General features: G+C 53.0%; 2 protein-coding genes across 5 annotated transcripts in view; one reads left to right on the forward strand and one right to left on the reverse strand.

Annotated features, from left to right (window-relative positions):
* The window catches only part of G6PD (glucose-6-phosphate dehydrogenase), a 33,494-nt gene extending 31,622 nt beyond the window's left edge, over positions 1–1,872 (forward strand). The window contains exon 13 of the mRNA XM_032969623.2: positions 3–1,872. Within this exon, the coding sequence (XP_032825514.1) occupies positions 3–14 (12 nt within the window). The 3' untranslated portion in view covers positions 15–1,872. The remainder of the gene's footprint in view (positions 1–2) is intronic.
* An 877-nt stretch (positions 1,873–2,749) lies between these two features.
* Positions 2,750–16,541, reverse strand: part of CERK (ceramide kinase) — a 41,226-nt gene continuing 27,434 nt past the window's right edge. The window contains exons 11-14 of one of the 4 annotated variants that reach the window (XR_012946578.1): positions 16,112–16,308; positions 15,575–15,960; positions 7,975–11,618; positions 2,750–7,841 (exon numbers count right to left, since the gene is read on the reverse strand). Coding sequence is in view for 1 of the 4 variants with exons in the window: in XM_032969577.2 (XP_032825468.2) it covers positions 11,555–11,618; positions 15,575–15,960; positions 16,112–16,308 (647 nt within the window). In the remaining 3 variants the exon portion in view is untranslated. Of the gene's footprint in view, positions 11,619–15,574; positions 15,961–16,111; positions 16,309–16,541 lie in introns of all 4 variants that reach the window. The other 3 variants (XR_012946577.1, XR_012946576.1, XM_032969577.2) reach the window with 3 other exon arrangements.

Consider the following 16,541-nt stretch of genomic DNA (forward strand, 5'->3'; position numbering starts at 1 on the left):
AGGTGGCTAATTGAGCACAGGCGCAGCCCGTGGAACTTTTCTTGCTGTCACCACCTCCCCCTGTCGCGTCTCCATCCGCCCCGACAACGACCCCGTTGCCAGCCACGACTGAATCGGCGAAGCCCATAGCCACAACCGCCCCCACACGCGTGCACTTCACTACTCCCGTTGAACTCGACTTGAAGAAGCGGAGAGCTTCTCGACCGTCTTGGTGTGGTGCTGCCTGCCCCCCTCCCCACCACCACCCCCCTAGTCGGAATCAGAATATGTATTTATACTGGAGGAATTCGACGAGCTATAAAAGCTCTTTTCACAGATTTCCAGTCGGGGCGTGTAAATATTACAACAATACACAAACGATAGGAGTATGAAGTACAAGAAAGGTAAACAAATAACTTTAAAAATATCTACAAATTAAACTAAACTTTTTTTTCATCTGACCAAGCCCACTGAGGTTTTAACTTTTTTTTCAGAAGCGACCTGGCCACAAATGATCGCTCAACCTAAGTGGCTTTTATCCATAGTAAAGGTTTTTGGGTTAGATCGCGTTTATTTATAAATGTGTCGTAACCCTCCACCACCCGACACGGCCAATCAGCAAAGAAAAGTGTCACGTTGACAAAAGACAAATAATTCACTACTTCAGCCCACCGGTGTGTTGAAGAGTTAATCATTGGGAAATTTATGGCAGCAAAATTGTAAAGCAGTCAAGATCGCTGATCGTCCCTGTCACTGCCTCTCCACTGGGCCACCCCTCCAACAGACCTCAGGTTACCCCAAGGCCACCACAGGCACAGTACACACGAGTGATCGCATGTCCACGCATCGAGTCGACACGGTGTTCAAAGTCAGGCGATTGTTTCACGTTGCAAATTACTGGAGCGCGATTTGTCTCCACGGTGTGGTGCTGATGCACGAGATTCACATCGTGTGGATACCGTGCAGGAGAAATGTATGCTGCACGGTATCCATGCCGCAGCCTCCACATTCTCCCGAAAAGGCTTTTGTGTCCCCCTGGATGGAAGGGTAGGAGTGGGGGTCACCCATGAGTTAAGATCTACTGGCTTGAAGTAAGACGGAACCCAAACAGATGGGGGGTTATATGATTTGATTATTTCATTCTCAAAACTCTCATATCTAGGCGATGCAAAAGTTGCAACCTGCAAGCACCGAGATACGATTGGACAAGAGAAGCCCAAGCATCGTGTTATGATTGGACAGGAGGGGGCCAAGGACTGGGCTATTGGACACGAGGGGCCCAAGCACCAAGCTATGATTGGACACGAGGGGCCCAAGCACCAAGCTATGATTGGACACGAGGGGGCCAAGTACTGGGCTATGATTGGACACGAGGGGCCCAAGCACCAAGCTATGATTGGACACGAGGGGCCCAAGCACCAAGCTATGATTGGACGCGAGGGGGCCAAGTACTGGGCTATGATTGGACAGGAGGGGCCCAAGCACTGAGCTATGATTGGACACGAGGGGCCCAAGCACCAAGCTATGATTAGAAACGAGGGGGCCCAGGACTGGGCTATGATTGGACAGGAGGGACCCCACTTTAATTCCTTGCACCCCTCGGCTGTTACTTCCTGCCGGCGATCCTTCTGCAACGGTTGTGTTGCCTCGAAAGAGGACACTTAGTCTGCTCCTCCCACTTTCGTGATTGAATGTTGGTTGTAAGTTTCTGGTGTTCATTCACTATGTTGACAACGCTGTTCAACCCAAGGCCTAATGGCTTGGTTTGTTTTCTCATCCATTTTCTTTTCATTCTATAAAAATTAACCGGACCGATTTTCGTGGTAAAAATGGGACCAAACGTTTTTGTTATTGTTCATGTGTGACATTTCTATTAAATCAGTTTTGGTTGAATGTGCAGAAAATGTTGATTATCAAAAGCCATGACATCTGTAAACAACTACATTCCATCACCTGAGACCTAAGTTCGTAATAAATAACGTTTGGCATTCGTGCTATTTTACAGCGCAAAGGCCAATACAATTAACTGTCTACAATTTTCAACAAGAATTTAGCGAACATTAAGGTCAAAGTGTTCCGGTGCTCAAATTAGCGTGGCGAAAACCTGCCGAGTCAGTGATAGAAATTCCACATTTCCATGGCAGGGACCAATGCTTGCATATGCCAACCCACTGTTAAGATCTCACAACACTGTTTCTTTTATATCGACCGTGACGGGTTGATGATGGGGCTGAGTCGACTCTTGACCGGGAAATGAACTCACAATCTTAACATTGCCCCTGACGCAGAACGTCTGTGTCGTGGCATAGAATAAGTCCTGTAGCAGCTGCTGGCGGGGGAGGGGGTCTGCGGCTTACAGCAGCGCTGACATCAGTAGGCCTGACATCAGTAGGCCAGGTTGTACACCAGAGCGGGATCTAGGGGAAAGATCACAGAAGGGGCACACCAAGAACCTGCTGGGAGGTTCTAGAAAGGGGGCGTGGCTGGGGGCGGAGCCAGGCCACGCTGACAGTATAAGAGGGGCCCCTGTGGAGGACCTCGGGGCTGTCGACTAAGTGGGGTCCCCGTCGTGCTGCTCAAGTCCTTCGTCGCCGCAGTCGTCATCGCTAGATTTTGCGCTGCTATACGGTTGGTGGCGGTATCGGTCAGCGCCATCGGTGTTAGACGGCTCGTGTTGTGTGTAGGCTAGGGTGTGTGTAGCCGAGGCGACTGGAGGGTATCTGAAGGGAGATTGTGAGTATAATAAAAGAAGTGCATCCAACTCTTAGTGTTTCCGAGTTCGTCACGACAGATGTATTGGACGTCCAAAGATGCATGATTCGAAGTGGACATGTAGAGGTTAGCGCGTTGCGCTACAAACCCGGCAACCCGAGTTCGATTCCCGCTCACAGCCAACTCCGGTCACGATCATCTGAACCGACTCAGCCTCAAATGAGTACCTGGTGCGGTATGTAAACATCGCCACTAGGGAGACAAAGGCGGTCGAGCGTGATGCTGGCCACCCACCCCCTCGTGCCATGCCGGCCTTCATAGGTGCTCGCTAACAGCACTTGCCCCCAACAGTCTGTTAAAGGCTGTACGGGGGATCTTTGTTTTTTTCTGTGTTGAACTTCTTTCTCACAGTCAGTGCCGGATTAAGCTAGTGCGGGGTCTGTAGCATATGTTATAAAGGGGCCCTAAATAAAATAAACATTAAAACACATTTTTTACTTGCACAGTAAAGTAATTGTATTGTTTCATTTGCTATACAGCCAGATAATACGACAAATCACTAACCTTAAACACCCAGTCGTTCGTAAAAGTTGAAGGCAGTATAGTACGATAGTAATAGAGCAAGTGCAGAATCACCGAACCGGAATTTATAGCCTGAAAGTGCGGGGCCCGTAGCATATGTAGCTACTTTTGCTACTTGGATAATCCGACACTGCTCACCGTACATAACCAACCCCACGCTCATCGGAGGTGCGCACTGAGTGACAGTGACTGCCACGTCCACCATCACAACAGCGAGGCAGCCTCTACAACCACCGTGATGATGATGCATGGAGGGCACCCATCCAGGCATTATCCAGGCTCATCCCCACCGGGCTTTCCAAGATCTCACAAGATCGGATGCATCCAGGGTGATTTAGTCATAGACGAGGCCAGGATATATTATCTAACAACAACAACAAATGGCTCAAGTTGCGTTTTGTTTTCCAGAACACACTTAAATGACTCTTTCAATTCCACTTAAATTGCGACGTTCATTCAGCGACTTGCAAACAAACTCACCAAGAGGGAACGGCTCTCACCCAAGAGTTAAAATCTTAATTTCACCACGTGGTGTGTGTGGGGGTGGTCACAGAAGAAACACAACTCAGTTTGCAGGAACAGCTGCGATACAATCTGCAAAAACATACATATATACACATACATATATACGCTTTTTTACAGAATAAATCTCATCAGCGGGTGAACGTCACTCTTGTGTGGAAGGCAGAAAACCCGTGCCTATCTCGACATTAACGAGGCAATGGGATTTTCCCAGATGTCTTCATCTTGTTATTATTATTGGCGTAAAGAAGCCATTCTAATACTGACGACACCATATGAGGACGAATCCAATTCCGTCTTCCGACGTGAATAATGACACGGTTCAGTCCATCAGTCAATCGGCCTCCCCAGACCAATATTACCGAGTGGCATTCTGTTTAAAGAGGCAAACTCTGGACCAGTTTCCACCTTCGGGATCTCATCAGCAGTCGCGCTTTTTAAAAGCACATTGCTGCTCGATTAACCAGACGTTATATGTGACTGCAAGAGCCGAAGGTTGTGGGCAACATCGTCGTCAGCCACTTTCAATCGGCCCCACTCAGCCGTAAACAGAGGGCCACCTTCAAAGCTTCTGCCGTAGGTCCGAATCGGAATGATTTGACTTATGCTGGAGAAATCATATGAGCTATAAAGCTATTTTTTCACAGATGTCCAGTAAGGGGGGGGGCGGTGTTCAGAACGTTACAACAATTGTCAGCCACCCAACACTTTTGCATTACCATCTTCAGATCCGCGATTGGTCAAATTAAACGAAACCTCCAAATCGATGTGAATGAGTGGGGCATCAGTCCTCAGTGCAGTCGACGATGAACGGATCGATTCGAGTCCCTTGCTTACCCAGATTCAATCGCTCGTTTTTGTTGTTGTTGCGATACAGCATCGGCACAAACAACAAAACTTGAACACATTCACGAACAATATTGCGGCCCTATAAAAGTAAAGAAACAAAAAACCCCATAAATGATGGCCGACATGAAGGTGCAATGCTATTAACGCATGTCAAATCTTCAGTTGTCGCTCCACAGACCAGAGTCCAGGATCCTCAACAGAGAGGATCCATCGCAGACTTCGGCCGTGATGGATCCTCTCTCTGTGTACTGGCGCTGAAGTCACCTTGGTGGGGGCACGGGGACAGCGATCCTGATTAGGGGGGGGGGGGGCACCAGACCATTAAGGCCCGGCCGAGACCCAGGGCCGGAACATTATTTGCCCTGCGGGCGTAAGATATGTCAAGCTTACGGCTCGTAAATCGAGGAATGCCTGCATATTCGTTGCCCTTCCCCCGCACCTCTGATGACGGATGGCTACGTACGGTGCGAAAGAAGTTCAACGCGTGTACACTTTTGTCATATCAGAATGAAAATGATGGTTTGTGAGAGTTCCCCCCTCCCCCACCCCTATCTACTTGATTTTTCAACCGATTATGTAAAACTTTAAACGTATTTTTTTTGGTCATATTTAGAGGCCCCTCATAATGCAAGGCCCTACGCAGTAGCTTGCCGAGCTTTTCCGTACATCCAGCGCTGCCAACGCCCTCCATCCAAGTGTCTATTATTGCTACCCTGTTGCCATTTAACCTGTAATTGCAGCATTCACAACGCAAGCAAACAGGTCAGCTACACCCATCATCATCATCATCATCCCGCCAGGCCAATAAAATGCATACCACTTTAGAGGAAGTCAGCTCTGGCCACGGAAGGGAAAAATCCACTCCCCAACCATCAGAATGTGGAAAGTCCATCAATGGGTCAGGGACACCCAACCGGATGTGACGGAGCAGGCGACAGAGTCGACTGCTTGACACTGCTACAACCAACTCGCCGTTGTCTCTCATCGCCCATCATCTTCCCTCCCCTCAACCACTCCTCCACTCATTCCCGTCCCTCCCCGACTCTTTCGTGATCCCCTAAGTAACCCTCTATCGGGGTCAATCATTCCTCAAGCGTCCCACGCCATACAAATCGTTCGATTCTCTCATCGCGCGGCACTTTCAGATGCGCTTCTGCGGCCGTCTGGAACGCTCTTCCGATATCAGGAAGCCACTGGGAGATATGCACTTAAACCATCCAGATTGAAAACTCATTTCTTTCTAACCACTTTGTGCGTGATAGTCTGCTGTCCTTCCCCAGCACACTCCGATTAGCGCAGCCGGTTACGTACGGTGCGAAAGAAGTTCAACGTACATTCATTCGTACGGTTTTTTTTTCAACTACGCCCAGCGCCTTGAGTACAATTATATTCCGAGTCAGTGGAGGGGAACTCCTCTTGGCCAGCCTGTTCCCTGTCCAAACGACGCCTCCTTTCTTGAGGCTGCCCTGTAGCTCGGCAGCTCCGCCTTGGACCGTTTTAACCATTGCGGTGGAGGGGAAAAAAACGCGAATCACTCCGTAACTGATCACTTTACTACAGCTACTATTGCAATGAAGGTTTGTTTGCCAGTTTAAATAAAGCCGATGCACCGATACCTAAAATAGGCGCTTTCAAGAGGAGCATTCTGGGTTTACAATAACCCACAATGCATCAGTCCCGCACGTACACGTGATGTTATTTCGCACCGTATTTTAACCATTAAAACATTCTCAATTACGGGAGAAAAATAATAATATAAGCACTCGGAAAACGTTATAACAACTCATCAAATATCCAGGAATAATTAAAAAAACGAGCACAGTGATTAAATAAACATTTTTTTAATCTATTTAATTTTCACCTGGCAGCCCTTTGATTGGTGGAAAACCAACCACCCGCCGGGTTGGCTGCCCACCACTCGCATTATCATTGGCTGCTGACATTTGGGCTTTGCCCATTTAAAACCTTTTTAAAAGTTTGCCTTGAAGCTAACACCCCCCCCCCCCCCCCGTTACCTGATGACGACCGCTTGTGTTACGATCGAAACGTCATGGTTTTTGCTTTAATTTGTATTCACTTAATGTTTTTATTTTATTTTTCTATCTACGTGACTTTACTGAAAGAACCAAAGAATATGAATCCCCCGTATAGCCTGAAAGAATGTTGGGGCAAGTGCTGTTAGCAACCACCTATGAAGGCCGGCACGGTAATACGAGGGGGTGGGTGGCCAGCACCACGCCCGGCCGCCTTTGTCTCCCCAGTGCACACACCGCAGTAGGTACTCATTTGAGGCTGAGGCAACCAAGGGGAGGCCCAGGACCGTTTCAGTTAATCGCCACCGGTGTTGGCCGTGAGCGGGAATCAAACTCGGGTCGTCGGAGTTCGTAGCGCAGGGCGGTGACCACTACACTACCGCTCCCCACTAAAAACCAAACACACACACGAGTGCGTGCCTTATATTTGTTAAAATTAAGACAAAAAAGTTATGAAGGCGCAGCTCTGCAATTTCCTGCTCACGCTGGCTGAAGGCCGACCTCACCACCCCAGGACTCGAGTAAGCACTTGACCCCACACACACGCCACCTGCTGGACAACTCTGACCCACACTCTACCCCACACACACGCCACGTAACTGGACAACCCTGACCCACACTCTACCCCACACACACGCCACCTGCTGGACAACCCTGACCCACACTCTACCCCACACACACGGCACCTGCTGGACAACCCTGACTCACACTCTACCCTACACACACGGCACCTGCTGGACAACCCTGACCCACACTCTACCCCACACACACGCCACCCCACACTCTACCCCACACACACGCCACCTGCTGGACAACCCTGACCCACACCCTACCCCACACACGCGCCACCTGCTGGACAACCCTGACCCACACTCTACCCCACACACACGGCACCTGCTGGACAACCCTGACCCACACTCTACCCCACACACACGCCACCTGCTGGACAACCCTGACCCACACTCTACCCCACACACACGCCACCTGCTGGACAACCCTGACCCACACTCTACCCCACACACACGCCACCTGCTGGACAACCCTGACCCACACTCTACCCCACACACACGGCACCTGCTGGACAACCCTGACCCACACTCTACCCCACACACACGGCACCTGCTGGACAACCCTGACCCACACTCTACCCCACACACACGCCACCTGCTGGACAACCCTGACCCACACGCTACCCCACACACACGCCACCTGCTGGACAACCCTGACCCACACTCTACCCCACACACACGGCACCTGCTGGACAACCCTGACCCACACTCTACCCCACACACGCCACCTGCTGGACAACCCTGGTGAGCGCAGCCGCGGGTGGACCAGGAGGCGGACGGGCGGGAGGGGAATTTAAGAACCCGGTCAACCATCGACACCACGGCAACAGGGAGCTCCAGCCCCTTTTGTAAAATACACTGCCGCAGGATTTACACCCGGCCAATAACTCATTTAGAAATTATTATTATCTGTTCATTTAAAATCGTTCTCCGACGAAACATTGGGAGGGAGAGAGAGCTACACGACAATAATTGTTTGAGCAAAAAGGTAGGTAGGGAGAGAGAGATATAGACTTTCTCAGAGACGACAACGCCGCATGTACGTACGGTGAACTTGAACTTCGTTCGCACCGCTACGTAGCCACCAACCGCGTCATTCAGTTCAAAATATATAAGGCAAACGACCCCCTGTAGAGCCTGTAACAGACTGTTGGGGCAAGTGCTATTAGTGAGCACGTACGATGGCTGGCACGGCACACGAGTGGGTGGGTGGCCAGCACCTTGCCTGGCCGCCTTTGTTTTCCCAGTGGCGATGTTTACACACCGCACCAGGAACTCATTTGAGGCTGAGTCTACCTAGGGGAGGCCCAGAAACCGGTTCAGACAATGGTCACCGGTGGTGGTGGCCGTGCGCGGGAATCGAACTCGGGGGCTCTGCTGGGTTCGTAGCGCGGCGTGCTCACCGCTGCTCCACCGCTCCACCGCTCACCGCTGCACCACCGCTCCCCACACTTACACACACGCAGTCGCCTTTGCATCGGACATCTAAGGCAACGGGTTTTCTATATTGCATACAAGCTCAGCTGCTTCGCCATCGATCGGCGATTAACGCGGACGATCGCCGTTGACGATAAAATCACGTCCCTGGGAATGCATCGCTGAGGCCGCGGTGACTCACGAAGTGAGCCCACCGCTCCGAGCGGCCTACGTTTCATGTTTTCCGTCAAATCGCCTGCACAGGTAAAGTTTTTTTGTGTGTGTGGGTTAAGGTGGCATAAATGTTAAGTGTGTCGTGAAAACCCACCTCCTCCAGCCGAAACGCAGCAAATCGGTAAGGTCGGTCACGTGAACAGAACGTGCCAATTTATTACTTCTTCAGCGCCACCAGTTGTGTGTGAGAGAGCAAAACCCATAACATTTACACAGAATATAATTATAAACGTTGTAGGTTTGCTCTCTGAACACACGACCGGTACCCGCTGAAGTAGTATTCGTAGAAAGGATGCAGCCTCGCAATTGGTTGCTAAAAACAAACTAAAACATGTTTTCTTTTACCAGGAAAGTCTCACTGAGCTATGTAGCTCTTTTTTCAGAAGCGACTGGCCACAAATGATAGCTCAACAAAGTGGATTATCGCGTGGACATTTTTAGCAGCAGCCAAAGACTCGAAACGCGCATCGATTCTAAATGTGGAGGGGTACAACCGGAGGCCCCCCGAGGAAAATCCACGCGACCACAGGGAGAGAGACTCGCAAACTTCAAATATACAGCAGCAGGTGGCAGTGTCGGGATCGAACCCACGACCTTCTGTATACCAGGTGAGGTAGTTAACATCTCCTAGTCACCGTGGCGCTTGACTGACTGGCACGTGGCGATGGCGATGCACGCCCATTGCCCACGGCTTCTTGCCACGGGGGGGGGGGGGGGTCGGTGGGTCACGACAGCCTTGTTGGATGCAGCACAGCAAGTAGATCGATAGCCTGCCACAATGGCGCTGTTTCCTCCGGGGCACTCTCATTTCTTCCTGCACAATTATTTTTTTTCCCAAAAGGCCGAGCATTACAAGGCAGGACTCTCTTGAAAAGAGTCGTGAGACTCCGCGAAGTTTTGCTGAAGCAAAGTTTTGCATTACCTGCAGCGCATATTCGACATCGATCACTTTGTTTTACCGTTCTTTAAGCTCAGAAGTGAACGCGTCAACTTTCATGACCTCGAGCACAAAAAAAAATGAAGACCACACGCAGAGGGCGCGCAGAGATTGTGAGACTCCAAAGCCGGCACAGCAAGTGGCCACGTCTAAGCAAGGTCAACGCTATCTATAATTTCACAACCATTAAACAGTCACCGATAAATCCTGTACAATGTACAGCACACCAAATGGGATGCAAATATTACACTCACAACTACGGCTACAAAAGGCCACTTGGCCTCATAAGTCTGCTTGGTCCTAAATTCACATCTGGCTTTCCAATCCCAGCAATAATTGTGGGCCTTGTGCTTTTCACCCCCAAAGATAAAAATGTACAACATAATAAGAATGTTAGAATAATGTCAACTTGTAACGCGAAGCCGCCGCACAGTATCCGCTCGTACAGAGCGAGAGAGAGTGGACGACTCAGATAATGGAGGAGGAATAACCGGCAGGCTTGAAGGCGAGCCAGCACCAACGATTGCCCAAGCTCTATGCTCCTCTATATATGAAGGCGTCATCGGCCAATTAATGTGCGTTTATACATGTGGGAAGAATCCGTAGTGCCCGGTAAAAACCCCACGCGTGTGAGGGGGAAACACTCGATCCCACACAGACGGAACAGGTGGGGGCCACATTTGTTGCTGTGCCGTCCTCTCCTGGCACGAACACCTCGACGCCCGCAGGGAGGGAGCTTCACACCATCTGTGCGTAATCCACCAGCCCTCGCTCCTCGCTCCTCAGTGCTGGATTACAATGGAATGTGGGGCGCAGGAAAGATTTGGAGATGTAAATGGGAGGAGTAGGTTGTGATGGGGTGGGAGGTGGCAACCAGAGATTGAGGTCCAATGGGATGAGCGAAAGCCAAGATGGTGATGATGGTGACGAAACGGCAATCGTAGACCTTGGATCAATGGCGTCAACGATGCAACGCCTGCAAACAGCCAACGGAAGCGGCGGCGGAGGATGGAAGCATCGGCAGCACCGACCATGAGGGCCTCTGAATGTGGCTCAGCTGTACAGAATTACGGATATCCAGACACAAGCAGTGCAAATTAAGGCTTTAAATAGTATTTAAATAAATATATACTTCTACCTTCATTTAAATATATATTATTTGTTCGATTTCAAAAGCAAATATATTTGTTTGTTTCTAAAACACGTCGCACGCTCTCAAACTCGTCCTGTGAGACTCCAGGGGGTGAGACTGCCCGTCGCTCGGAGCGGCCATCATCCCACCGGCCGTCGAGAAACCCGGCACCACTCTGCACAGTCGGCAGTGGCCACCCTGCGGAGATGAACAAGACGATAAATACTGCCCACCCCGCCCCCCCCTCCCCTTGCCATAGGAATGTGGTCATTTTTCACCAAAAGGAGAAGCGAGGGGGATGGAAGCAGTTCCCGCCGGCCAGCTTGAGCAGGGAGACGCCGTTGTTGTTGTTGTTGTTGTTGTTTTTTAAGCGCGTCAGTTTGTTGCGCTTGCAGGGGGAGCAGCGAGGCTGGGTGGCTGTCGGTGTGCAGCAGGAAGTGGGATGTCGGAGGCGGGCAGGAGAGAGAGGGGACGGTCGTGGTCCACACATTGTCAAGTGACTCGGCTTGAGTTCGCCATCCATGCGTTTTTTCAGCCGTTTTGTTGCGGGGACGTCCACCCGTCCGTTCATCTGCCCCCCCGGTGGCCATCAGCCGAATCCCAGCTGGTCTTCGATGCCGCGAGCAAACAGCTTGATGAGCTGCCCGTGAACCCTGCGACAACACGGAGTTGCAAGGTAAAAGTGTTAGCGCTCCTTGGGAGCCACGTTAAAGTGTGTGTGCGTGTGTGAACGTGCGGGCGTGTTGTGTGGGGTCCGGCAAAAACAACCCCCTACCTCCTCGCGGTGCCGGACGGGCAACTCTGTCGTAGACAGTGCTGTGGGGGGAGGGCCAATTCCGATTGGCTCCTCCCCTCATGGCGTCTGTGTCCACCACAGTGGCTAAACGGGGGCTCTGGACGGGTGCGAGGGGCTGGTAACCCCTCCACCTTCAATTAATTACCACTAAACCACGAATTAAAAATGTAACTAATAAGCTTGTGCCGGAGGCCCCGGGGGGACAGGCGTCTATGACGTCTCCTGGCCAAACCCCAATTGGCGGAGCCAGGAGATTGAATCTCTACCCTCGGGGCTCCTCCAGAAACAATGGAAAGCCACTTCGTGTGGCCACGTGGAATGTTCGAACGCTCACTGCGGAAGAGAGGCTGCCACTCCTCTGTCGGGAGCTGGACCAGTACCGCCTGGATCTCTGTGGCATTCAGGAGGTCCGGTGGACCGGTTCTGGCTCATGCCACCATGAGGGGTGGACAGTCCTCTACTCGGGGCAGCAGACTGCCAAACAACAGGGTGTGGCTCTTCTTTTGAACAAAAGAATGAAGGGGGCGCGGGAGCGTAGCGGTGAGGTGTGGGAAGCTGTAAGCTCCAGGCTACTTTGGGCTCGCCTTTCCATCAACCGGAGGTGAGGAGTGGTGGTCGTGGTTACTTATGCCCCCACCGAAGACGAGCATCCATGGAGGGATGCAGGCAAAGCCGATGAGTCAGATGCCTTCTATGACCTCCTGTCACAGGTGCTGGCTAAAGTGGCCCCTCGGGATAGTCATCTTGTTGGGTGACTTCAATGCCCGAGTTGGTCATGAGGCTGGCACCTGGTCTGGAGTGATTGGAGGGCATGGGCCAGATCAGCTCAATAACAACAGTAGGAGGCTGCTAGATTTTTGTGCAGCCCATGGGCTTGTAATTACCAACACGCTGTTCCGGCATCGGCGCATCCACACAACATCATGGATACATGCCAGATCCAAGCAAGAACATCTGCTGGACTACATAGTGATGGACCAGCGGATGCGAGCCCATGTCCTTGACACCAGGACCTACCGTGGAGCTGATCTGCCCTCTGACCATCGACTAGTCATCTGTAAGATGCGCCTGCCATTCTTCCACTCTGGTGGTGGGTGTACACCCAGGACCCCATTCCAACCTAAAGTGGCCTGGACTCAGTTATCTGATGAAAGTTGCAAGCGAGAATTTCATCATCGCTTGTGGCTGGGGTTGGCATCATCCCCCACTCCTTCTGATGTCGAGGGTAAATGAGCGAGGTTTAGGACTGTGACTCATGCAGCTGCAATGGCTGCTTTGGGTACGCGGTCCAGACCTCCCCAGAGACCCTAGCTGACAGAGGAGGTGTTCAGGATGGTTGAGAAAAAGCAACAGGCCCACTGTCATCGGCTACAGAATCCCATGTCAGAGAATGAGGAGGCTTACCGCAGCCTTCGCTCGGAGGTTCGGAGAGCCGTGAGGCGCTGCAAGGATGGGTGGTGGTCGCGGGTTGCTGAGGAGATGGAGTCTGCCTCAGTGGCCCGCGATCACAAATCTCTATTTAACTCCATCAAAAAATAACCTGCAGCGCCACACCTATTACCATCATTAGGGGAAAAAACGGTGATCCATTCTCCGACCCCCAGGAACAGGTTTGCAGATTTGCTGAGCATTTCTGTGAGGTCCTGGGGGAGGGAAAATCCCTCAGCCAGAAAAACATCGTGGCACAAAGTGAGGATGACCCTGCTGAGGCTGCGGTGCCTCAAATATTGGAAGAAATCACTCCCTGTGAGTGGCTGAAGTGCCATCTGTTGAGGAAGTACTGAAGGCGTTCCGGAGTCTGAGACCAGGAAAGGCAGCGGGCAGAGATGATCTCTCAAGCGAAATGCTGAGGGAGGGTGGCGTTTGTGCACAGACTGCCCTATATGACATCATAACAACAGTCTGGACCACTGGACGGGTTCCGCAGGATTGGAAGGATGCCCTGGTGGTCCCCCTCTTTAAGAAAGGGGACCGCACAGACTGTAACAACTACAGGGGCATCTCACTCCTCAGTGTGCCGGGAAAGGTCCTGGCAAGGATTATTCAACATCGCCTTGCCAGACACGCTGAGGAGAGGCTTGCGGAACCCCAATGCGGTTTCAGGAAAGGGCGGTCCTGCACAGATGCCATATTTTCTGTCCGTCTGCTACAGCAGAGGTGTAGGGAATTCCAGCAAGACCTACATCTCTGCTTTATTGACCTGGTCAAGGCCTATGATACCATCAGTAGGCCTGGGCTCTGGGTTGTTCTTCGTGCTTTTGGAGTACCTGACCCTCTGCTCACGATCATTAAGGACCTTCATGATGGTGAGCGGGCCCGGGTAAAACTACGTGGCCGGGAGTCAGAGCCATTCCCTGTACACCTTGGGGTGCGACAGGGATGTCCTCTGGCTCCCACATTATTTAACATCTATTTTGACCACGTAGTTCGTGAAGCCTTCAATAGCTGTACCGGGGGAATCTCCATATGGTACAGATATAATGGGAGGCTGATCGATGCCCGGGTGAGGTCAAGGGATGGCTCGCTATTGCTCAACCACGTTATGTATGCCGATGATTTGGTAATAGCTGCTCAGAGGAGGAGTTGGAGACGCTGCTGCTGAGACTGGAGCGTGCAACTAAGAGATGGGGCCTTACCATCAGCCCCACCAAAACCAAGCACCTGCCTGGGTATTTTGTACCATCGGACACTCCACTCCCACAACTCCCAATCGGTGATGGGGCAGTTGTGGAGAGAATGGAGATATTCCCATACCTCGGCAGTTTGCTTATGACCGGCTCCAGTTTAACAGCAGAGGTCTCACTCCGAATCAGTCGAGCGGCAATATCTTGTCATCGGTTGCGTAATGCTGTGTGGAAGCTACCTGGTCTCTCGCTCCGCACTAAGCTTCAGGTCTTCTCGGCCACGGTCATTCCCTCCCTTCTCTACACTTGCGAAACGTGGACCCCCCTAATGGAACATTTTCGCCGATTAGAAACATTTAGGCTAGCCTGCCTACGATCCATCCTGGGTTTAACCAGGCTGGATTGTGTGAGGAGCTCACAAATCTTTGAAAGATCTGGGCAAGGTCCCATCGGTGAACTCCTCCGGCAGGCAAGGCTGCGTTGGCTGGGTCATGTGACCCGCATGCCCAGCCACCGCATGCCGAAACAGCATTTGTTCGGCCAGATCGAGGGGGCTAAATGGGCGCGGCACGGGCTAGAGAAGAGATGGAGTGATGTGGTACAGGAGGACGTGGAGCTGAGTGGACTTGCGGTGTCAAGATCGGCCTCCGTGGAGGAGGCTCGTGAAGGACGCTACTGGGCAGTTGGAGGTATTCGCCCTCCAACAACAACAGAGGGCAGAGGAGCGACGCTCACAACAACGAGCGGAGCGCCGGGTGGCTAAAGCACAGCAGGTTGGCACAATAGGGGGCACAGGTGGTGCATCAGCCAGTCATCTCAGTCATCTTAGTCAGTCGACCCGTGGTACCTGGGTCTGCCCCGTGACCTCCTGCCTGTGGGTGTTCGATACTTCAGTGGCCTCAAGGTGCACATGGCCTGGCACAAGCGTCGTGGTAATGTCACCGCCACTTAGTGGCGAATGGCGGGTGTTGTTGTGTTGTGTGGGGACAGTAGGGGGAACTGGTGGTGCATCTGCCAGCCATCTCAGTCAGTCAAACCATGGCTCCTGGGTCTGTCCTGTGACCTCCCCCCCCTGTCTCCTCCCCTGTCTCTCTCCCCCCCGTATCTCCCTCCCCCATCTCTCCCACCAACCCCATCTCTCCCCCATCTCTCTCCCCCCAGTCTCCCTCTCCCCCCGTCTCTCTCTCACCGCACGCTGATGTCGGTCTCGTGGAGGATCTCTCCGTCGCAGTTCCACGTGCTCCTGGTGTTGCATAACGAGCGGCACGCGCACAGCGACTGCTGCTGCTGCTGCTGCTGCTCATCGGCGGCGGCGGCGGCGATGGCGCCGCTGCTGCCGCCACCGCTGCTGGCGCCGCACGCGTTCTCGTTTAGGTCGTGGAAGAAGCCCTCGCGGTCGTCGCCGCCGCCATCGTCGTCGTCGTCGAGCCCCACCGCACCGCTCAGGCCACAGTCGCCGCTGCCCCCGCCGCCGCTATCGTCGTCGTCGCCGCCGCCGACATCGTCGTCTTCGTGAAGCCGCGGCTTGAACTTGAGCTCCGTCACGCGGTACACTTCCACAAACGGGAAGTCGAACTGGGGCGGCCACGCCGGAGGGGAGGGCACGGGGGGGGAGAGAGGGTGAGGTGGGAGGGTTCGCGAGGCACGCGCACGCACGGCCCCGTACGTGCGCGTGGTCGCGTGTGTCGTACCAGCGCGCGTGGCGTATCGCCGTGCGAGGTCGCACCTGGTCGCGCTTGTTGGTGTGCCGCAGCAGGAAGCGCGTGAACTCGAGGCGCGAGCACTTGCGCACCACGATGAGGTCGGCGGCGCCGTCGGCGAGGTGAGCGGCCGGCGAGAGCCCCTGGGGGCTCTTGGGGCACGCGCAGCTCATGCAGGCCACGTTCACGGCCACAAACTCCCCCTCCAGGCAGCGCCAGCCATCTACGCGCGCGGGGCGACGGAGGGTCTCGCGGTTAACGCCACGCGCGTGCCCAGATACCTCCGCGGCGTTGCCCTCCCCCCTTTCCCACCGGCGCGTTCCGAGCCGGCCGGCTGCCGCCGCCGCCGAGCGGACGGAGACGAGGACGTTCGAACGAGTGACCGGGGGCGGACTCGGTCGGAAGGCGGCCTCGCCGTGACGACTCCGCTGCAGCTGTGCGCCCTCCGCACCGCCA

The sequence above is a fragment of the Petromyzon marinus genome, chromosome 42, assembly GCF_048934315.1.
Source record: "Petromyzon marinus isolate PM22_M1 ecotype Great Lakes invasive population chromosome 42, UKy_Petmar_22M1.pri1.0, whole genome shotgun sequence".
NCBI lineage: Eukaryota > Metazoa > Chordata > Hyperoartia > Petromyzontiformes > Petromyzontidae > Petromyzon > Petromyzon marinus.